At 37.4% G+C, this 25,442-nt stretch overlaps 1 protein-coding gene across 10 annotated transcripts in view; it reads right to left on the bottom strand.

Moving 5' to 3' along the window:
• Positions 1-25,442, bottom strand: part of DST (dystonin) — a 333,471-nt gene that overhangs the window by 177,188 nt on the left and 130,841 nt on the right. For all 10 annotated transcript variants that reach the window (XM_087916037.1, XM_087916029.1, XM_087916044.1 and 7 more), the window contains 4 exons: positions 20,821-20,987; positions 2,642-2,754; positions 2,419-2,525; positions 690-809 (listed from right to left, as the gene is read on the bottom strand). In XM_087916037.1, the coding sequence (XP_087772163.1) occupies positions 690-809; positions 2,419-2,525; positions 2,642-2,754; positions 20,821-20,987 (507 nt within the window). The remainder of the gene's footprint in view (positions 1-689; positions 810-2,418; positions 2,526-2,641; positions 2,755-20,820; positions 20,988-25,442) is intronic.

The raw sequence follows: 25,442 nt of genomic DNA, 5'->3' as shown, positions 1-25,442 counted from the left end.
ATTAAAATGCATTATAATGCCTCCAAGCCAGGGAGATGCCCTTTATTGCTTAATCTTTACATGAACACTGTTTAGATTTGTGGCTCCTTCCCAAGATTCTAATATCTAGAATCACTGTTTATACATAGTTGACCAGAAATCCAGGTTTTTTTTTCCATTGCCATGTGAGTAATAGTAGATTGACTGAGGATTTATTGATCAATTTTATATAGCCACCCATTTCAAGATCATGTGATAAGGACAGAAACTAATCCACTGGTGAGAACTCCATGCATAAAAATTATGCTTATAGGAAAATAGCATGAGAGGGAAAAGAAATGTAACCTAACATTCTCTCTGACATAATAGCTTCCAGCATTTTTACATAAAGGGACATGTAACACTGCAAACTATGCCAACCTCTTAAGTTCCCAGAAGAGCTATACTGGCATATTTAATTCACTCTCTTCTAAACCCACTCTACATTGTACTGGAGCTGGCTTTGGGCAGATTCTGTCTTTGGAAAAAGACAGACCCTTCTTGAATCAAGTATTTTATGCTCCAGCATTGCTATTTCTATCATTTAAAGGACTTGGGAGTTTTGTGGATCACTATAAATGAATAGGTGATTTATTACTCTACAAAAGTAGTACCTAATATTTTTTTAAAAAAACTGTATTTGGCAATATAAACAAAAGAAAAAAAATCACCTTGAGTTCTACAGGGTTGTTTGGAAATGCTCTGTCACTCATTATTGTGGCATGGTGCCTAATCCATTGGATGAGGTAGTTCACCATATTCTGGTATTCAATCCATTTGACTTCAACATCCTAAGAGAAGCAATAAAGGAGCATACCAATTGTAAAGACATTGCTTGTCAATTGTATCTGTTGCAATATAGGTAAGCAACCAATCAGCTCTATCCAACTTTGTCCTAGAGTGACAACAAAAATTACAATTTAAAGTGGCAAAGTCTCTTTTTGCAAGTGATTTTTGAATAACATTGCAGAAACTGGATCTTCCAGCCCTATATATCTTTTTGGCTTCTGATTCAAATTCTCCTCGTCTCCTATACCCAATATGAGATTTTGCTGATTCTTTGCCCACTCTCCTTTATAGCCCCTCTATATTTGTACCCATGTATCCTTCTGTTATCTGATTTTAGTTTTCTTATCTACTGTTCACCTGATTTCTAGCTTATACTACAAGCACTTCCCTTGCTTCCCTTGAGAAACAGGCCGTCCTTACTGTAAGCATTATACTTTTTGTTTAGGCCCTCTTCTGTCAATATCCCTCTCTTTTCCTTCTTCTTCTTTCTTCTCCTCCCCCCGCCATGACCTGTTTTTAACTTCATAACTCTATTTCTATGGCATCACGCCTTTATGCTTTCTTGGTTATGCTCTAGTGCCGAAGTCCCCAACTTGTGGGACGCAGCCCACTACTGGCCTGTGGCCTGTTCAAAACTGGGCCACGTGAATGGTAGATTGGTGCACATTATGTGTGCACGCAGCTCAACTCACATGGGCAGATGACGACACTTGCAGCCCAACTCGTGCGTGTGGCAGGCATGCACTCATACAAACAAAGCTGTATGCATGCACCTACCCTTCACACAAAACCATCCCCTCTCCCCCTCACCCTATGCTGGGCCCCCAACCCAGAAACATTGAGAAATGCTGTTCTAGTGGGTCAGCTTGAAGAGGCCCCCAAATTACTCATCCATCTAGTTGCCAATTTCATGATATAGGTTAATCAGCATCATGTCCATAAGAACTCATTTCAAAATGCCCTGGCTCAATAGCCTAAACGTCAGGTAAACCCAACAGAACAGTGGTGGTATTCAACTGGTTCAGCCCGGTTCCGGTGAGCCGGTAGCAGCAATGGGTAGTGGAGACTGAACTGGTTCTCTCCACCGCTCTGCTGTTGGGCCCACCCGGGCTCCCATACTCACTTTTATCTGCTGAATTTGAAGCGCTGCTGCTTTGCGCGGCAAAGAAGAGTGCCGCAGGGCAGCTGCTGAAGTGACCGGGATTGTGCAGGCTTGCAGGAGGTGAGTTGGAACACCTCTGCGCCTGCGCAAAGTGTGCATTTGGCACACGTGCGCATGCAAAGTGTGTGCATGCGTGCAAAGCATGCCCACCAAGCCACGCCCACCAAACCGGTGGCAATAATATTTGAATCCCATCACTGCAACAGAACATGTCATCTGAAAGTGGATTCACCTTCCCTGCATGGAGGAAGTATGACCAAGTGGAGAACTCTCACTTCTTAGTATTATCATTCTATGACCTATTGTTATTCAAGTTGTTTTCTACAGTAAATAGCAGTTATATAAGTTTTGAGCTCCAGTGAGACAGCAACACTCTTAACTTTAGATAATCTTTCAGTATTTCTGCCTAAAAATTGCTGTGAGTGTATAAAAACTACTTTCTTACTTACGTGTGCACTGATGCCTTCACCACCTTCAGGTACTTTGGGAAATGCATCATAAAGTGATGATACATAAGTGATTACTGACTTCTCATCTGGTGAGGAGACATCGACATCTAAAATGTACAAGTGGACACAGGCAATGTTTACAATACAGGTAACACAACATCAGGCTTCCTGTCATGCTTTTTGAAGCCTGTCATTCAACAGTATTTTCAATTCATCAACTCACCTTCAGGATCCAAAAGCCTGGCAACTCCAAGTTTTTCAGCTACAAAAAAAGCATGCTCTAAATTTGCAAGGTTGCTTTGAACAGCAACAGTATTCATGTCTACCAGGTCCGGCCTGTAAAACAAAAGAATTTAATCTGCTTTTGGAGGACAATATGTGAACGGTGATCTCCATTTTTTTCTGGGAAATGATGAAGGTTTTCAAGGGAAATGATGAAGGTTATTACTTCAGAGGAAATGGGCCCTGCATTTCAGCTTTTCAGGTCCCAGACAGAATATTCTCTCTGGAAAAAAAATGACTTAAGTTTTTAGAGATACGGTTTTATCACAAGGGAAAGACAGAGGAGTGGAAACTTCCAGTCTTTTACATAAAGATACTGGTTGAGATCAAAATCCCTTGTCACTCCAAAACATTATCTCTTGATGTCTTACAATTACCCAGAAGTGCCTTACCTCTTCTGCTTTTTCCTGATGGGAAAAGTGGTGGGCAACATTTTGAGGTGAGGGGTGGATCAAAATGATGAAGTCTTGAAATTACATTTTATGATGAAATTGTCTTAATATAATGAAATTCCCCGATTCATCATGCTTGTCAGCTTTTTTCTATATCTTTTATGTTTTATTGATTTTATTGCAGTTTCTTTGTCATGTCACCCAGAATTGTTGAGAGGCAGGCTGCATACAAGTTTTTGTTATTGTTTTTTTTTCTCCTCTTCTAATCTTCTCTTCCTTCTCCCACTCCTCTCCCCACCTAAGTTCTGCTTCAGCATGCTCGTGAACAATAAATAGTTCACTTTCTCCCTATCTTGTCACTTCATCTTCTTCCCAAATGAGCTAAAGAGAATCCTGACATTCATGTGACAGAAAGACATAAATGGGGGGAAACAACCATCAGGGGAAAAAAAGGAAATTAAGACAGGAGTGGAGAACATGATGATGGATCAGATGTTTTCCATATCTGTAACTCCAACAAGCCCTTGTCTCTAACCATGCTAGTTAGTGATAAACAGAAATGGAGTCTTAAGACACAAGTGCTCTATAAAAATTAAGGCAATACAGTTTTCCAATTCCAAAATGAAATAAATTTTAGCCAGCATCCTTTTCCTAATGATAGTCAACATAATTTCAGCTGGGATATAATTAACTTTAAAATTAATTATAACTTCAAAAAAGGCAACTATGATCTTATAGACAACAATCTCTCATCCTTTGATTGGCAATCTCTATTCACTGGATGCAATAGTGTTGAAGACCATTATAACGTATTTTTACTTGAAGTCAAAAGAGTCATTAAACTATATGTACCAATAGCAACTCCCAAAACACAAAAAAAGCAAAAAAAAAAAACAGATTACCCATAACAATAAGGAAACTTTAATCCAAAAAGAAATCACTTTGGCGGAAAAACAAATCTGGTCACGTTGCCAACTTCAAAAGAAGATACAAAAATTTATGCCATCAGATAAAGACTGAATGCACCAATTATCACATTAAACAAGAAAAAAACCTTCTACGCACCAATTCCACCCGCACTTTTTACAATTTTGTAAACAAAAAACTAAAAGGCTTAAGGTCCATCCCACCCGATAGGACCTAATGTTAAAGACTGAAATGACGACAGCATTAAAGCCAACCTCTTTAACACATTCTTTGGATCAGTATTTGTAAACAGCAATGGATCAAGCCCAGTATTTCCTAGTCGAACCACAGACAACTACAATGATCTAATACATATCGATTTTACAGAAGACAGTGTTGAAAAAGCATTACGCAATCTAAAATCATCTCTATCTATAGGACCAGACAGAATATGTGCCTACTTCTTAAAAAAGCTATCCACTGCCATAGCAGAAGCTCTAAGCATAATTTTTGAAAAATCTTTCAGGACCAGCTCCTTGCCTAACCTATGGTCACAAGCCACGGTCATCCCCATCTTCAAAAAGGGAGACCCCAGCCTAGTTGAAAATTACAGACCAATCTCCTTATGCTGCATCACCTGTAAAGTCATGGAATCAATTATTAACCAATCCATTATTCTCCCCTTAGAGACAACCAACCTACTCTCTAATAAACAATTTGGTTTCAGGAAAAAACTATCCTGTAATCTGCAACTCTTACACTGCAAAAACATATGGATTACACAACTCAATCAGGGCAAAACAATAGACACAATCTACATAGACTTCTGTAAAGCCTTTTATTCAGAGGTACATGACAAATCACTCCTAAAGCTAAAATCTTATGGTATCTCTGGACAACTGCATAACTGGACAGAAGCATTCCTGTCCAACAGACAAGAAATGGCCAAAATTAGGAGTGTCCTATCAAATTCTGTACCTGTCAACAGTGGTGTCCCCCAAGGCAGTGTTCTAGGACCAACTCTTTTCATACTCGACACAAATGACCTCTGTGATCATATCAAGAGCAACTGGATTCTCTTCGCTGATGATGTAAAGCTGTTCAATACCACAGACAATACTGCTACCCTTCAAAAAGATCTTGACTATATATCAGAATGGTCAAAAAATGGCAACTTCAAATCTCAACAAATTTATTGTTTTTTATTTATTTATTTTTATTGGTCAGTTGCTTACAAGATAATAGGTATAAGTAAAACATAGTTATGAATACATGGATACATATAAGAAATTTTTTTAAAAAATATAAAAGTAACAATAGGACAGGGATGGTAGGCACCTTGGTGCGCTTATGCACATCCCCTACAGACCTCTTAGGAAAGGGAGGAGGTCAATAGTAGACAGTCTAAGGTAAAAGTTTTTGGGCTGAATAAATACTCTGTCTTACATATTGACAAAAAAAACCCAGAAAATAAAAGACAAGCTGAATAGTCAAGACCTTGTTGATGATCCAAGCTTTGTAAAGGACCTTGGAGTACTCATCTCTAATGATCTCAGTGCTAGAGCCCACTGTAACTACATAGCCAAAAAGGTGTTAAGAGTTGTTAACTTAATTCTGCATAGCTTTTTCTCTGGTAATATCACATTACTAATTAGAGCATACAAAACATATACAAGACCAATACTCGAATACAGCTCATCAGTCTGGAATCCACATTACGTATCTGATATTAGCAGAGTTGAGAAAGTCCAGAAATATTTCACAAGAAAAGTTCTCCACTCCTTTACTCATTGTAGAATACCTTATGCCACCAGACTTGAAATTCTAGACCTAGAAAACCTTGAATTACGCCATCTTCAGTCTGATCTAAGTATGGTATATAAAATCATACATTGCAATGTCCTGCCTGTCAATGAATACTTCAGCTTCAACCATAACAACACAAGAGCACACAATAGATACAAACTCAAGGTTAATTGCACCAAACTTGATTGCAGGAAATACGACTTCAGCAACAGAGTGGTCAATGTCTGGAATACTCTACCTGACTCTGTGGTTTCTTCTCCAAACCTCAAAAACTATAACCTTAGACTGTCTACAATTGACCTCACCCCTTTCCTAAGAGGTCTGTAGGGGGCGTGTATAAGCGTACCTACCGTCCCTGTCCTATTGTTTCATTTATTTTTCTTATATGTATCCATTTCATGTATTCATAACTTTGTATATACTTATACCTATTATCTTGTAAGCGATTGACAAATCAAAATAAATAAATAAATAAATAAATAAAATAAACTTGAAAGTCACCCCCACTCATCCAATCATTAAAGACATTACTCTAACATTTATTCTTCCTATGTTTTTGCTGTAATCCCTTAAATAGTGGAAAGGCTCTGATTTTTTTTTTAAAGAGGACTTCAATCAAAGATATCAACAACAAACTCAAGCCCTGCAATCAATACCCTATTATCTCCAATCTCCCCAATTTAAAGTTATTATTTTCTTCAATTGATTTAGGAAAACATTATCTTTGTATACAACATTCAGATAATAAATAATGAAATTCAATATAATAATAATGGACTCAAAATAGATGTTTTGTGTCACTAACAGATTAATAAACAAGGATGGTTTTGAAGCAAGCAAATGTATTGTGAAGCTGCAAAAAGAGGGAAATCTATCTAAAACATACAGATGTTCCTCTGATTCTGCTGACTTCTGTTGCTTTTAATGAAGCAACTTGTGATATGCAAAACACAAAACTATGCCTATTCAGGTGCCAGTTTTTCAAAACAAGAAAGGGCAAGCTGTAATATATTTGCTAGCTTTTTAGTGGGGAAAAAAATGCCACTACCATCTAAGCAGACTGCAATGCAGAATGTTTTTCTTTAATTCAAGAAGCGGCAAGCTGAAATTTGCTCTATAACAAAAGAAGGTGACTCCAAGGGCAACCATGTTTCTGCTACAAATTTCAAACCTATTATCTCCAGTTGTTGTAATGAAACTCAAATCCATTCAGTAAATTACTTACTGGAATAAATGCATAGGGAAATGTCCCCCAAAAGAAAAATTAGACAGAAAAAAATATTTGTCTCTTTCACCTTATTATTGGTACTAACTGTCATTTAAAATGTTAGTATTAGTTACAATTATTTTCAGCCTCATTTTATAAATAAATAGTAGCGTATGTCTAAGGTAACTTTGGTACCTATCCTAAAGGGATATTTAAAAATCGCACATCTATATATTTACATATAAATTGCATCTTTGTTAATTATTAAAACTTTCCAGTTATGATAAAATACATGTAAAAAAGACATGTATGGTGTACTTATTCTACATATGATAAAAGATGCATTATCCAGTCTTTATAAAAGTGTGAGTCTTCTACACGAGATTTCTCACTAAACCAACTTTCCTGCCAGAGAAAATATATGAACTGAAAGAAAGGGAAAGGGCAGGGAGAAAATGTATTAAATCACTTGTATTGTGATTGTCCTACTCAGAATAAGGTATCCTTCTTCCAAATATTATTTTGATGTTGGCTCTTTTAAAATTCTAGATTATCTAACCACATGGAATAGGAAACTTCAGTATAAAAATAGATATCTAACAAAGTCCATTCTTTTTGAACAACAATCTCCTAATAAGAAATGTATGTAAAATTCTTCAGTCACTCTTGGTGTCTCGTTAAGAAATACTTTTCAAAAGAAACTTTCTATAAACCTGGCATTTATACATGAGCTATTGTCTAAATCTCACTGGTACCACATAAGTAGGTAAAATCTAAATCTGGTAAAGATTGGAAACTGCCATTTTAAGAGAACTGAACACATACATTAAAATCTATGCAGGTAAAAGATTGACTGCCATTTGTCAGAAATGGTGTAGGGTCTCCCGCTTGGGCTCTTCCAACTCTGATCATCTGTAAGTAATCTGTAAAACTCTTTCTGACTTAATACATTAATGAGGGCAATACATCTCTCTAGTTTTCAATATAGTAGTGTTTTTTTCTAGAATTCTCAGCCTTGTTTTAATTTCAACTATAATTCCATTTATTCTGATATCAATGAACACAGATTAAATGTTTCTTCAGTTTTGGAATATAAAAATAATCTGTATTCATCTCCGGCTCTTGTTTGTCAAATGAAGCAAGCCAATAGTTCCAGTATCAAATTAAAAATAAGAGAAGATAATGAATATTAATGGATTTCGTAAGGCCTCTTATAGTTGGTTCCAAGTATAATAATCCTAAAGTAGTGTCACTTATTAATCTAATTAAAAGGAACAAATCTGTATTTAGACAAAATTTTATTGATTTCTACTGTAGTCTATTGCCTGCTTTTTCTACATCTATTATGTTTTAATGACCTCTTATAAAATCCAATTGTGTAAAATAAATAATCAAAGATTGGTCATTGGTTGTCCATCCCTCCATCCAGACTTAAAGGCCATCTCAATCACAAATTAAACTCTAGACAGCTTACAAAATGGAAAAATTAAAATAACAATAGCAACATACTGAAAAATATTACTAAGCATCCTCTTTGGGAAAAACAACAGAACAAACCACATAATGGGGGGTGGGGGGGAGGAGAGGAGACAGGTTCAGAATCTACCTTGCCCAGGGCTACTTATAGAGACAAATCTTCACAGCTTCATGGAAACATAGCTAAGTTGAGGTTGTATGGACTTCAGCAGGGCAGACACAGCTACTGGGAACCCTGCCAGATGTTACTGGATAGACAGGGAAAACCCATAAATGTTTAGCCCTTGAGCTATGCAGGACTTGATAGGTGACAACCAACACCTAGAATTGCATCCAGAAGTCAACTGGTCACTCATGCAGTTTGCAAACTAGTGGTGTTAAGTGGGCAAAACAAATAAGCTCATACCTTCTTATACTAATACATTCCTGAACAGCTGTACCTTCTGTGTGGTCTTCAAGAATAGTTTCATGTACAGGGTATTGTAATAATCCAAACAGGTGATGACTAAGATATGAATAATCATAAAAAGGGCCGCCCTATGTTCCACTGAGGGAAGTGTAAAACTATCAAGAATCAAAAATTCCTCTAAAGAAACACAAAGCCACTTGATCTCATCAGGATTTAATTTCAGATTGCTGTTCCTCATTCAGACCCTATTAGCATCCAGACAATGTGTAATGCTATGTTGGAAGGACCTTAGGAAACAGGACTAAGAGCTGCAGACTAGATAATGGTTAGATAAGAGGTAGTTAAGTCCACAGAATGAATGTGGGCATGGCAAACTGCTCAGAAGGGACATTCCCTAGTGACTTGGATTGTAAAGGCAAGAAGGAAGAGATGTATTTTCAGATTTGTAGGAATCTGTTAATGTAACTCTACAATAAAGTTAGAGCTAGTACTTCTGGGCGTGCTTCTTGCCTGGGTTACCTTGCAAGTGTGAAACAAGACTGGTTGTTAAGTGAATCTGGCTTCCTCTTTGACTTTGCTTGTCAGAAAGTCACAAAAGGTGATCACATGACCATGGGATACTGCAATTGTCATAAATATGAGTCAATTGCTAAGTATCTGAATTTTGATTATATGGTCACAGGGATGCTGCAATGATCATAAGTGTGAAAAACAGTCGTAAGTCACTATTTTCAGTGTCATTCTAACCGGCACAATCAGTAAACAAACTGTTGTAGGGTGAGGACAATCTGTATATATGCGACTGAGGTAATCAACCAGACCAGAAGCTTTTATAAATGTAATAATAATTTATATATCTGGAGATGTAAAAATATGGCTGAGCAAGCAATTTGATCTTGTAGGAACATCTGTAAGTTTTTTTAAAAAAATATTCCTTTTTTTATATTTGATTCAGTAATAAACAATCAACAGTAAAATGTTTTAAAAATGAATTATTGAGTTGGAATTTTTCTAAGCACCTTAATAGAAAGAGATAATTTATTGTGCAACTGTTTCATACCAAAAGATAGTAATAGGTCTTTCACCTCATTCCCAACATCCTCTATCTATATATATAAAAGCAAAATACCACTCATGCATCATCACAAAATCTCCAGAACTGTAAAGCCTACAAACTTGAAATTTGGCACATATGTTCCTCTTGGCTTCTAGGTGCTCACTAAGAAAGGATTTTTTGAAATGACCACCAGAGCATTAGTATTTCGTATATTATTATTAACATGCTCTGATACTAAGGAGTTCTACTTCCCCTCCCCATCTGAAAACAAATCTGTTCCAAATGCAAAACACAAGCGAAGGAGAGGAGTTTCAGTTTTAGTTTCACAGCACCAAGCAGGTATAGTACAGAATAGTTGAGCTAAGCCACGCCCATGCTCCTTTGCTGTCTCCTTCTTGCTCACACAGCAAATACTGTTTCAGTTTCCAAACAGCCCTCAACTCTCTCACACACTGACAGGATGCTAGCCAAATGAATACCAATGGATGCTGGTAGGCAAAGGCAGAATCCCCCCACCCCCCATTTTCCTTCCCCAAAACTAAGCCCGATCACATAGTTTTGTAGGAAAGCAGAGGTATCGAGCTAGTTGCTTAATATATTTAACAAATATACTTCTAGTGCATAAAGGAAATGAAATCCCTGTTTAGCACTCATAATTTTATATATATATCAATTGTTTTGTAAATATGTTTAAAAGTTCCTTAGCTGATTTTCCCCAATTTATGTTTTTAACCAAGAAGCAAAAGCAATAAATACAACTACCTATACATCACGGGAATTTTTACTAGTAAGTATTCATAGGCAAATATCCAGATTATTCTTCCCTGCAGGCAGATCTCTCTCACGTACCATAACTCTGTTGGAGAGCAGGTAGGGACAGTAACCAATCCAGACCCACCCAGAGTTAAGAAGTTAATACAAATAAAATTTGTTAGTATATAAGAGCATACTATGTGTACCTAGAATACAGCTGGTGTTGTTTAGCTCATGTATAATGTCCTGTTCCTGTTCTAAGGGAATGAACACGTGAACACTCAACTAAAAGCCTAAGCTAACAAAAATAGCCTTCAATGTATACATACCATAGCCACATATCATAGCCATGATGTTAAACGTATTGTAACTTCACATTACCTTCAGGTCCTGTGATATTTTTTAAAACCCATTATTTTGTCAGCAGAAAATCTGGGCTGGGAATGGCAAGCTTTCATTTTGATCACTACAATTAGCTCTAAGGCTTACACTGGTGAAACATGCACCTGACCTCTGTACTCATAAAGGGTATTAATGGACTGGCAATAGAGACATCAATGAATTTCTCTGAGGTGAGGAACAACTCAACACACTCAAACACCATGTCCCAACATGCACATTGTTCTTCCTTTTAATACGTTATGACGTATTAAAGTGGTTTTGCCCACCTTTAAGTGAGAGGCACCATTATCAAAAATTATTATCATTCCATTATGTGATGCTGAGTTAGCAGATTAATTATGCAAAAATCAGGCAGACAAAGTTTATAATGCAAATGTAACTCCATTTGAGGCAGAGCTAAACCTGCTCTGCCCTGCATCTGCTTACTGACTTGTCGTGGAATTTTCACACTGCTCAGGTTTTTTTCTTGGGTGTACCTCATCGGTGGCAACAACAATTAGCATCTTTCAATTATTATTATTATGATTATTACTATTAATTATATAATTTATCATATGTTTTAGTTTTGAGACGCAAACTATAAAATTGGATATTTTATTGATTCCTCTAATACTGATGGGAGGCAGGGGAGATGTTTGTAACAGTAGACTAAAGCAATTTAATTAGTATACAGGTAGTCCTCAACTTACAACCACAACTGGAACTTCTGTTGCTAAGTGAGGTGATTGTTAAGTAAGCCACACCAACTTTTACAACCTTTATTACAGAGGTGGTTAAGCAAATCATTCATATTATCATGTGCTTGTTAAAAGCAAATTCAGACTTCCCCCATTGCTCCAATTTGGTCATGTGACTATGGGGACTGAGCAATGGTCATGTGAGGATGAGTGGTTAAGTCTGAGAACAGGATATTCTGAGCACTGTTGTGACTTTGAATGGCTGCTAAACAAATGGTCCTAAGTTGAGTGCCACCAGTGTAGCTGAAAAAAAAAACTAAATGAAAAGGGCTTCATTCTCTTGATTGGTATTTGTTCAACATCCATCACTCACATTTACATAGCAAACAGGGTGCCAGTTGTACTGTATGGAATCCACTTAAGTCCACCTGAAATTTTGTTTCTTTTCTCAGTCTGAAAGCTTTAATGTTAAGTGATCCCCTGCAGCAGAAAAGTGGAAAATTCAGTGAAGCAAAGCTTACAAAATTTCTCTTCCTGGGCAGAGCTTTTATTTCCCTGCTCCGAGAAAAAACAAGAATAAGTTGCACAGTAGAAAACAGCAAGCAGAAACTTGAAGGTGCACATAATAGAGGCCTTCTTCCTTTCAAATGTATCCTGTAGCAATCCAAGGCTTGACACTTAGTAATATTTTGTTTCTGCCTCATTTTGTAGCTAGAGGCAACTGACATGCTGTGGCAAATGTTGGCATCCTTGATTCTCCTATCCTGAAGGAATGCATTCAAGTTAGATCTTGATAGCCTACAACATGTTTTAACAATTGCCATAGTACAGCGCGTACAGCCCTTGCCTTGTGGGCTGGCATGAGACCAATTTTCCAGACCAAACCTCTGTTATATATGACTTGTTTGCCTTAAAGCAAGACTTGCATCTTGCAAACTTTCCCCACCTAAAATTCTTTGCCTTGACTTCTGCCATGTTTTAATGGATCTGGCAGCTCACACAGCTCTGTTTCCCTCACAAAATCTGGGAAGCGTGATCTCCACTTCTAAATAGCTTCTCTTCCTCTTCTCGGGGATCGCTACTGGTTCTCATCGGAAGCTCACCTTACAGAGCCAAAGAGCTTCTCAGCAGGGCCAAAAGGCTCTGAGTTAATCCCTCGTCTGCTCAATACAATTGCAATCTCTTGAGCTAGGATTTTTATTATTTCACCGCTGTAGATAATATTCCCACGTTTTTCAATAGCATTCCTGTAGTCTCCAGCTATGTCTGCTGCACAACAGACCAGGTGTGCTTGCTGCTTAATCAGTTTATTATAAGCTATGTCTTTTTTTTTCCTGTGCACTTCCAATTTTCTTTTTATTGCCACACAATACTTTCATGGCTGGTATTTATTGTTTTCATACAGTTTTCCTGACCGTTGGCTCAGACATTTCAAAAACACTGATGAAAAGCTTTACTTGATAAACAAGACACATTCCATATTCATGAGGCTATGTGCATTTTTATATCATGTGCATAAAACCTATTCAAACTTGCTACATATAGATTTCATCCTCAAGTGAAAGGAATAATGAGTAATAGTATTTTTCTGCATTCAAGCCTTCTAAGCTTAGCTTTTTTCTACCATTACCTTATACATTTATACTTTTGGGGGTGGAAGGAAATCCAACCTGATTCATTTGAAAGCCTTTCCATAATATTTTCCTGTTGAGGTTTTTACAAGATAGGTTGGCAGGTCTTAATTCAACTCTCCCCATTTTTGTGGGATTGGGACCTCAAGCAAGTACTGGACCATATAAAACCAGACATATTCCAAGAAGCAAAAATCCCAAAATTCCACCTTACTTATTGAAGAGATGTTGTGTGATTAAAGTCCCTGGAAAAGGCAATGGTAAAAAGGAATCAAGGCGGCCAAAAATCATGGTAGCTAGCAAGCCAATACCAGCTGGAGAACTGGAGAACTGGTAGCGGAAATTTTAAGTAGTTCAGAGAACTGGCAAATACCACCTCTGACTGCTCTTGTGCCCACCTATTCTCTGCCTCCCGAGTCCCAGCTGATCGGCTGGGTCTTCTTTTTTTGCCCTGCACAGGAGAACCGGAGCTAGAAAGCAGATTAGTGGGATGGGGAGGGAATGGGATTTTGCAGTAACCTTCTCTTGGAGTGGGATGGGAATGGGGATTTTACAGTATCCTTCCCCTGCCATACCCACCAAGCCATGCCACGCCCACCAAGCCACGCCCACAGAAGCAGTAGTAAAAAAAATTTGAATCTCAGTGAGCCAGAGCATAAAATAACTGAAAGAAGCTATACAAAATTGGAAAATGTGGAGGGAGAGAGAGAGGGAGAGAGGGAGGGGGAGAGTGTTGATTCATAGCATTGAGAAGCAATCACAATCAAGATCACGTGAAGTGTTAGTACCACCCTATAATACCCTGGTGACACCATACTTGGAATATTACATCCACCTGTGGTCACCACAAGCCAAGTAACAATTCTCTCAAACTAAATACCCTGCAGAATAACTGTGTCTTAATTTCATTTTTAAAAAACAAGACAGAGGGCGTTAATCAAATCTCTGGTACAACCTTCTCACGACCAAAAATTTCCCCACTGGTCTTCTTTCTCCTAAATTTTATATGTAGGGGGAATTCTTAATATTCCTAGATGAGACGTTCAGTCAGAACTGGTTTATTCTAAAATTCTATTTAAAGAAGACTGTCCTGGAGATATCTGGAGTCAAGCCAAGAAGTACTTTATAGTTCAAAATCAACACTCTGAATTGTATTCAGAATCCTACTGGAAGCTAGTTTACCATCCACAATATCAGAGTTAAGTGGCTACAGAGGATAATACATTTTACACTACCTGTAACTTCAAAATAGCCTTCCAAAGCAGAACCTTGTAGACTTCATAATAGTAGTCTATCCTAAAGTTCACGAAAGCACAAGTTACTATTGCACAGGCTTCTCTCTTTAACCAGAGCTTGATTGGACCAATTCAGAGAAGACAAGGAGATCAATAGCTATTGAAACTGACAGAATGATCTTTTTTTATATAGAAGATAAAAAGGAAAGGAAAGAGAAATGAATCCTGCAAACCCTAGAAGGAAGAGACCACTAATGCAAGCTCTCTTCACTTTCCCTGCTGACAGATTTAGGAAAGAAAGGAATCCTTGTTAATGCTGTGTCCCCTTCTCCTACTTTCCAAAGCAATTATGAAAGCTACCATGATTGATGATATTAAGGCTTACTAGTTCTAAGGGGATTAGGAAGGACATACTCTCCCCACCAAAAAAATCAGGGTCACAATAAATCTCAACAAACAATGTATTATGATTCATACCTTTTGGTGTATCTTACCTAATTTCTCTCAATTGCCCTTAAACATTTTCTGTATGCTGACTGTTTACACATATTTATTTAGAAGTAATATTGCCTATTTCTAAGGGAATCCCAAAATTTTATCTGCTGTTCAATGCCAGGATCGTTGGAATTGAAACAATAAGATAGAAAAATGCTGGAGAGGCACAATGTGGTTTTATTTGATTAAAACTGTGTGCTTTCTGGAGATACACATGGTCTTTTTGTATTTTGTTATGATGTTGTAGCACAGTTACTAATATGAACCAATACTATACTGAAATAGGATAACTATCTTTAGATTCCGAAGAGGAGCTCAAGTTGTGCCAACAAATTACATACAAATGCCAAATTGATCTTCTAGATATCACCAATTCTAGAAATTTATTATATATATTTGGTTTAACATTTTATATACTTTAAAAAATATCATAAAAATGTAATCCCAAAATCTCACTGATTTATGAGAAAACATACATACATATTTGCTATTCTATAACATAAATTAAAATTAAAACAGAACAATGAAAAAAGCTTCCAAAAGTGCATTTTAACTTTTTTGGAAGTAAACTATATTTTGTCTATTCCTATTTCATCTCAATCAAGTATTTAGGATGGGACAGAAATGCACCCCTACAAAATAACATAAAGTAACTGAATTGAATGCTATCAATAACCCACTGTTCCAGTTTAACAAGAAGACAGATATAGCTATTACAGAAGACCCCTGGCAACAGGTTATACATGTCTTGTAATACCAATCTTCTTAATGATGTTGAACTTCAGGTACTACTTTGAAACTACCAGATAAAAAACATACCTGATATATAATAACAATTTGATATTTTATTGTTGCTGCTCTACCAGTGACTAACTTATTACAAATTCATTTTGTGCAATTTTTTATTCTATCTTTATCGAATCAATGACTTTACTACAATCCTTCCAATTTGTCAGAAGTGCTATGTAAGATTTTATTTAACATTTATAATTTCAGAGATACTCAACCATGGAGACAAAATAGTTCAGGGAGGAATTTCTGTTGGCTTGAGTAATAAAAATAGCCCCAACAATTTTCTGAAAGCAATTATATATTAATGTATGTATGTATGTATGTATGGTATTTAGGTTTATATATTCTAAATATACACAGAAAAGTGAGAAAAAAGACAGGATAAATAAAGAACATGTTTATTCAAGGAACACTTTCTAAAACACCAAAAGACCTAAACTTAATGCACTCATAGTCTAAACTTAAATGCCAACGCTTGCAGTTCTTCTGCAATGTAGCCTTTACAAGAAAAAAGGGGAAATCATGTAGAGATCAACAAATGTTAACTTGTTTTACCTCTTCTATTCCTTCCACTCAATATAAATAGTCGGCTGCTTGTTCCCTTCCCCTATAAAAACAGTTAACAAGCTACCAATATTTTAAAAGCTTTTCACATCTGGGAACATGATCTCTGTTATCCTGTCATCTGATGACAAGGAAACAACCACTGTGATACCAGCTTCCAGGAATGTCTTCAGTTCCCATAAAGGACAGTCTTTAACTCAGAGTTATGTTTATCCCCATTAAAAACTACAGAAAAGATTTTTAGAGGTCACCATGGAACGTGAACAGAAACGTCCAAATGCCATCTTATTTGGTCTCGAAGACACCAATGAATCAGACAACATCACCAAAGTTCGTGATATCATAAGCAACTCAAAGACAACAAACATCTCTCCTGAAGATATCATTGAAATAACCAGAGATGGCCATGGGTACAAATACAATGACGGCTCTGTGGCCCCAAGATTTTGTAGAGTTGTATGCAAAAATGAGTCCAGCAAACGCATATTCATTCATACAATAAATGCCATTGCAAAAACCAATCCCAACTAAAAAAACTTTGCTCAAGACCAGACTTATCCATACTGCAAAGAATCCACTCCCGTGAACTCCGCGCAGAACTCAAAAACCGTCTAGACAATGGAGAAAAGAATCTATACATTGACTACAGAGCTGATTGCATCAAAAGAAAGTCACACAATCCACAACTCCGCATCCAACCCCACCCCATCCAATCCAACATCACTCAAAACTAGGCACACATGCCCCTAACTACCTCTATTCCAAATGCAAGCTTAAATGCAAGCTACTCAATGCAAGAAGCCTTGTAAATAAAATACCTTAATTTCTCCTCTTACTAAATATGGCCAAATTCGACATTATATTTGTCTGTGAAACATGGCTCAATGCACCTCTCCCTGACTCTATTACCATAGTAAGAAACTACCATGTTTACCAATCTGATCGTGAAATCCATAAAGGAGGTGGTGGTGTTATCTTCTATAAAAAGTCCGTACATCTAAAAAACAGCCAAGTTACCCAGGAGCTTGCTATTCCTGAGACCATTGTCTGTGAACTGTCCTTAAATATCACATTTCGGTTCTTACTATGTTACAGACCCCCAGATTATGACATCAAACATGCAAACAAGCTAAATACACTACTAACACGGGCAGCATCCTGCCCACACGCTTTTATCTTTCTTGGTGACTTCAATCTACCTCACTAGACTTAACAACTGCCTCGATCTCATTTTCTGCAATAGTTTGAATTCAATTTATGGAATACAAATTAAAGAACCCTTCTCCAATAGTGACCACAACATGATTGACTTTTGTCTCAACATACGTCCAAACAAAAATCATCACAACGACGGAATCCCCAATTATAACTTCAAAAAAGGCAACTATGATCTTATAAACAACAATCTCTCATCTCTTGATTGACCATTTCTATTCACTGGACACAATACTGTTGAAGACCATTACAACATATTTTTACTTGAAGTCAAAAGAGTCATCAAACTATATGTACCATTAACAACTCCCAAAACCAGAAAAAGCAAATTACCCATAACAATAAGGAAGCTTCAATCCAAAAAGAAATCACTTTGGCGGAAAAACAAATCTGGTCACGTTGCCAACTTCAAAAGCCAATACAAAAATTTATGCCACCAGATAAAAACTGAATGCATCAATTATCACATTAAACAAGAAGAAAACCTTCTACGCACCAGTTCCACTCACGCTTTCTGCAATTTTGTAAACAACAAACTAAAAGACTCAAGGTCCATCCCACCCCTGAAAGGACCTAATGGTAAAGACTGCAACGATGACATTATTAAAGCCAACCTCTTTAACACATTCTTTGGCTCAGTATTTGTAAACAGCAATGGATCATGCCCAGTATTTCCTCGTCGAACCACAGACAACTACAATGATCTAATACATATTGATTTTACAGAAGACAATGTTGAAAAAGCACTACGCAATCTAAACCATCTCTATCTATTGGACCGGACAGAATATGTGCCTACTTCTTAAAAAAGCTATCCACTGCCATAGCCGAACCAGCTCCTTGGCAGCTCCTTGCTGAAACTATGGTCACAAGCCACGGTCATCCCCATCTTCAAAAAGGGAAACCCCAGCCTAGTTGAAAATTACAGACCAATCTCTTTATGCTGCGTCACCTGTAAAGTCATGGAATCAATTATTAACCAATCCATTATTCTCCACTTAGAAACAAACAACCTACTCTCTAATAAACTATTTGGTTTCAGGAAAAAACTATCATGTAATTTGCAACTCTTACACTGCAAAAACATATGGACTACACAACTCGATCAGGGGAAAGCAATAGACGCAATCTACATAGACTTTGATTCAGTGGTACACAACAAACTACTCCTAAAACTAAAATCTTATGGCATCACTGGACACCTGCATAACTGGATAGAAGCATTCCTGTCAAACACACAACAAATGGTCAAAATTGGGAGCGTCCTATCAAATTCTGTACCTGTCAACAGTGGTATCCCCCAAGGCAGTGTTCTAGGACCAACTCTTTTCATACTCTACATAAATGACCTGTGATCATATCAAGAGCAATTGCGTTCTCTTTGCTGATAATGTAAAGCTATTCAACACCACAGACAATACTGCTACCCTTCAAAAAGACCTTGACTATATATCAGAATGGTCAAACAAATAGCAACTTCAAATCTCAACAAATAAATGCTCTATCTTACATATTGGCAAAAAAAAAAAAAAAACACAAGCTGAATAGTCAAGATGTTGTTGATGATCCAAGCTCTGTTAAGGATCTTGGAGTACTCATCTCTAATGATCTAAGTGCTAGAGCCCGCTGTAACTACATAGCCAAAAGGGCACTAAGAGTTGTTAACCTAATCCTACGTAGCTTTCTCTCTGGTAATATCACACTACTAACTAGAGCACACAAAACATTTGCTAGACCAATACTCGATACAGCTTATCAGTCTGGAAACCACATTACGTATCTGATATTAACACAAGTCCAGAAATATTTCACAAGAAAAGTTCTCCACTCCTTTACTCATTGTAGAATACCTTATGCCACCAGACTTGAAATTCTAGACCTAGAAAATCTACAACTATGCCGCCTTTGGTCCGATCTAAGTATAGTATATAAAATCATACATTGCAATGTCCTACCTGTCAATGAATACTTCAGCTTCAACCATAACAACATAAGAGCAAACAATAGATACAAACTCAAGGTTAATCGCACCAAACTTGATTGCAGGAAATACAACTTCAGCAACAGAGTGGTCAATGTCTGGAATACTCTACCTGACTCTGTGGTTTCTTCCCCAAACCCCAAAAACTTTAACCTTAGACCGTCTACTATTGACCTCACCCCTTTCCTAAGAGGTCTATAGGGGGCATTCATAAGCGCACCAATGTGCCTACCGTCCCTGTCCTATTGTTTCTTTTTTTTTCCTTATATGTATCCATGTATTCATAACTATGTTTTACTTATACCTGTTATCTTGTAAGCAATTGACAAAAATAAATAAATAAAAATTAAAATAAATTTGATTCTGACAACCTGATGTTCTCAACCAGTGAGCACCTTTGAGCTGCCTCTCTCTGGCTTCTGAGCTATCATCAGACATTGCTCAAAAATCCTCAAACACATCCTTAAAGACCCTGTGTCGTGCTTTTAAAAATGCATAAATATAATTAGAAGCTGAGCTTCTTAAACTATCATGAAACCTTGATTTAATCCACCCCTATTTAGCAGATTTTTGGATGTAACAGACTACAGCTCTATATAAAAATGCCCCCACCCCACAGAACAACAATTTTCTCTGCATCTTAGGTAGTACAAACAAGGCAGTTAAATGTAGATAAAATTTACCTTTAATTCTATAATATCCACCACAATATATGCCTTTCACTATGGCTTCATGACGCAAATCAGACTTTCAAATTTAACAGATATTTAGGTTCAACAAATTCTATCCAAATGATTTGTTATAATGAGGTTTCATTATGCTTCCGATACCTTGGTATTATGCATTTTAGATTTTTTTTTTTTTGCTGAGATTTTGACCCTCATTTGGACAACAATATTAAGACCCAGGAAGGCAAATTCCAAATAATGTGACGTATAAGGTATGACATCACAGTCTTTAAGCTGATTATCTCTTTGATTCCAAAAGACCATTGTCTAATTGCTACAATGTATGATGCATGCTTTACCAAACAAACCTCAGGTTGTAATGATAAAACTTTGCAACTTTCTAATTTCTCAGAATAATTATTTCCACATACATTTTTAACAAAAGTGCAAATACCTGTATTTATGAATGATGGCATTAAATAGTTTCCCGTCTCGCCAACAGGTAGTGAAATTTTCACAACGAACTCCAGCACAACCTTCCGTTATCTGTTGTGTCCAAAGAAGCAACCGCTCTTTAGCAGACATATCCTCTGACTCTCCAGTAACATGGATATCAGAAATCTGTATGAAAATAGGATAGATCACTCAAATGAATACAGAATAAAATTACTAATAGCAATACAATCAGCCATACCTGATGTTTTCCCTAATCTACTAATATCAGAGTAGAGAACATATCATTACTGTTGAAAGAGTTGAAATAACTCCAAGTACAATCTTGATTTGTTGGAACAAAATTTCCAAATGCCACAAATACCTCAGCAACATTCACTGAAGAAAGCAATTATCCTTGGAAGAATTAATGGTAAAAGGAAACCAGGCTGCCAAAGATGACTGGACACAATCAAAGCTGACACCAGCCAGAGGCTAGAACAGTGATGGCTAACCTTTCTGTCATCGCATGCCGAAAGTGCATGCATGCCTGCAACCATAATGCAATGCACGTGCGACCTCGCCGTGCAACCTCCGCCCCCTGCGCATGTGCACGGAACCCCCTGTGCTCCCCCTGACCCTGCACATGCACACCCGTCTCCCACATGTGCCCCGCCCCGCACGCATGAGCAGCAGATAGCCAAAAATCAAGTGGATGGCAAGAGGAACGTGCACATGCGCAGTGGAACTGAGCTGGGGCAACGGCTCGCGTGCCCGCAGAAGTGGGTCTGCGTGCCACTTCCGGCACACGTGCCATAGGTTCGCCATCACTGGTCTAGAATAACTCAAAGAAGCAGTGCAAGATCAGAAAGCATAGAGACACCTGGCCCATAAGATCACCAAGAGCCTAACATGACTGAATGGATAACATCATCATCTTCACCTTAGCAAAAAGCCTTGTAATGCAGCTGAATTGATTCAAGAGCCTCCACTCTGCTGTAGGCACATACTCCTCATTTAACAACCAAGTTCTATTCTGGGAACCAGATCATCAAGGGAAATTGTTGTTAAGCAAACACAGCAGAGATCAAGAGAAAGATGCGTGAAGGTCACTAGTTGTGTCTGTCTCATTCAGGTAAAATTGTTACTCTCTTCTTGTTATTCCCACACTGGCATGCGTTGTTTGTCGGGTGCATCAAATTTGGTTGCAAATTCATACATTGGACAGAAAGTGATTTTTTAAAATGCTTTTTATTAGTGCTGCATTTGCAAACAGTCACTAACTGAGATGGTCACTAAACAAGGAATGGCATACTAGGGAAAGGTACTAATTCAAGACTATCCCTGGGTGGATAGTCACTAGGAGTCAGATGGTATATGCATTTTTTATTATTGTTAACACATGGACCATAAGCTGATGACTCATCAGAAGGCAAGCACAATGAAATTCTCCTACTGTTTGTCAGGTAATTTAAGATCATAATTCAGATAAAATACATTAGATCATAAAAGCAAACAAGAACAGGAACAATAGGCCTAAAGAATCCACTGGAACATTATCTTGAGAGAGCAAGGCAATTGGAATAGTGCCAGCAATATATGTTAACATGAAGTAGAAAAACATTTTTGGGTAATAATCTCCTGTCTTTTTAGAAAAACCAGGGTGAACCTCTCCGCCCCTCTAGTTTTTATAGCACCGTTTGATGATAGCGTAAGAATTCGATTTTTTTTTCAATGGTTGAAATGAAGTTCTTTGAAGATGAAAGAAAAAGAGATTCTGAAATATGTAGCTAAGAAATATAGTTCATTTGTCAGTAGAGATTTTACTGCTTTAAAATATTCAGGAGGATTTCTCCTTGGAAAATCAAATCACTTCAAAGCCTTTCAGCCTGAAGTGGCTAACAGAATATTGGATACAATTTACGGTACCATTTTTTAAGATTTACCTTTTTATCTGTTAAATGACAGCACTTAGAAGACTTCAGTTGATCTCCGATAGATTAAGTTAATATTTAAGTGGAAGATTACTAGGAAAGTTAGAGTTGAAGGCTAGATTGACAAATTGCAGAAGTAACCCCCCAAAAGACAAATCATTTCTGTTCTGATGCCAAGAAAGCTATATGAGTAAGTTATCAGAAGTCAAAGTTCCCTTAAAGATGGTTTACTGTTTTACCTTTATATGCACAGGGAGAGTTAACCTCTGACAGACATCAAAATAACAACAACAAAAATTCTTTCCTCTTGCTCACTCCCTAACATAGAATAGAATAGAATTCTTTATTGGCCAAGTGTGATTGGACACACAAGGAATTTGTCTTGGTGCAAATGCTCTCAGTGTACATAAAAGAAAAGATACATTCATCAAGAATCATAAGCTACCACACTTAATAATAGTCACAGGTGCAATAAGCAATCAAATCATACTAGGAAACAGTAAAAATCATTAGGATACAAGCAACAAGGTTACAGTCATACAGTTACAAGTGGGAGGGGAGGGGTGATAAGCAGTGATGAGAAGATTAATAGTAATAGTAGTGCAGACTTTGTAAATAGTTGGACAGTGTTGAGGGAATTATTTATTTAGCAGAGTGATGGTGTTCGGGGAAAAACTGTCCTTGTGTCTAGTTGTTCTGGTGTGCAGTGCTCTATAGTGTCGTTTTGAGGGTAGGAATTGAAACAGTTTATGTCCGGGATGTGAGGGGTCTGTAAATACATTTTCACATCCCTCTTTTTGACTCGTGCAGTATACAGGTCCTCGGTTGAAGGCAGGTAGGTAGTAATTGTTTTTTTCTGCAGTCCTAATTATCCTCTGAAGTCTGTGTCTGTCCTGTTGGGTTGCAGAACCAAACCAGACCGTTATAGAAGTGCAGATGACAGGCTCAATAATTCCTCTGTAGAACTGTATCAGCAGCTCCTTGGGCAGTTTGAGCTTCCTGAGTTGGCGCAGAAAGAACATTCTTTGTTGTGCTTTTTTTGATGACGTTTTTGATGTTAGGTATCCAAATGTATTTGGAAATGCACAATCTTTGCCATAGGAAGAATGATCAAATACTGGATGTCTAAATCAGTTATGTAATGGTTACGGATGCTGAATTGAAAACTGGAACATTCTGAGTTCTAGTCCTGCCTTAGGCAAAAAACAGCTGGTGACCTTGGGTCTTGGTGTCTCTCTCTCTTTCCCCCCAACTAGGAATTGCGCAATCCCCATGGTCACATGGTCAACATCCAGACACTTGGCAACTGAATCATATTTATGACAACTGCAGTGTCTTGGAGTCACGTGATCACTTTTGCCACCTTCTGACAAGCGAAGTCAATGGGGAAGCCAGATTCATGTAATAACTGTATTACTAAGTTAACAACTGCAGTGATTCACTTAACAACTGTGGCAAGAAAGGTTGTAAAATGAGCCAAAACTCACTTAACAAATGTCTCACTTAGCCATAGGACTTTTGGGCTCAATTGTGGTCATAAGGCGAGGACTATCTGTATTCTAGATCAATGTATTCTACAAATATGTATCACATTTTCCTTTCCCTTTTGCCTTTTTAATATAGTTAACAGCAAAGCCATTCCCCTATATTCTGATAAAAACTGAACTGAAGGAAGCATCTTCTTTACTGCTCAGTGCAATAAGAAATGGACTAAACCTTTGGCCTATTTTACAGTTGAATGACATTTAACAACTGTGTACATCGGAAACAACACAGGAGAACCAATTGCTTCCTCTTCAGAAGTGACTTTTGGAAGCAGCAGAATTCTCAAGACTGTCAGTCACTTCTGCATTCACTCATGGAAATGGCATGCACCAGCAACCCAAACAAAAGGAAGGAATTTGAATTTAAATTGCAATTGCTAAAGATCTGCTAAGGTGCCAAGCCCAGGCTCATGAAGTGGATTGTACTTCCAAACGTCTCTAAATTGCCCTTCTCCCTCACCCTTACAACAGTCTTCAATGCACAAGGTTTATCTTTCATCCCCTTTCATACAATGGAGGATGTTCATCAGAACTTCATGCAATTAAAACCAGATCTTCCACCACTAAGGACAAACGGCAAATGGAAAATGTGGGAGAATCCCATGAGATCAGTTTGCTTCACAGGGTAAAAAAAAAGCAATCACTCTCTTCTAACAGAATTCTTTCATCTTTGCTCTCTATCCAAAACGATGCTCCAAGTTAGGGATAGGAGAGGAGAAGCTGGGGGAGGAATTAAAACTCTAGCTTTTCTTTTCCCACCCTCCCTAGTCCCACAGACATATGGGAGAGAAGGAAATAAGTCTGTGAACAATTGGTTAGATTAGATAGAAAATTGAAGCAAAACCCTGCTTTCTCCAGATATACTTGATGGCTTGAATTCTCTCCCCTCTTTCAATTCATCAAAAATCACAACAGCAACAAAACTAAAAATTAATTCTTTCACATAAGCAATCCTAGTTTACAGTATATAATTCTTTCCGGGTCTTTAACATAATCTTTCTCCTGGCTTACTTATTGGGAACTAGGCCTATGAGAGGGATTTGATAAAGAGCCTGTTTTCTTTTAACAAGCATTATTCCAATAAACTACTTGAAATGTTTGGTTTTGGAGGGTTTTTTCCCCATGGAAATCTGGGAGGCATGTAATGAAATTATAACCTTGAGCAC

This window comes from Pseudonaja textilis, chromosome 1 (genome assembly GCF_049901715.1).
Source record: "Pseudonaja textilis isolate UNSWEBS1 chromosome 1, rPseTex1.2, whole genome shotgun sequence".
Taxonomy (NCBI): Eukaryota; Metazoa; Chordata; class Lepidosauria; order Squamata; family Elapidae; genus Pseudonaja; species Pseudonaja textilis.
The sequence above is the reverse complement of the archived record's forward strand: the minus strand, read 5'-3'. Positions and strand labels throughout refer to the sequence as shown.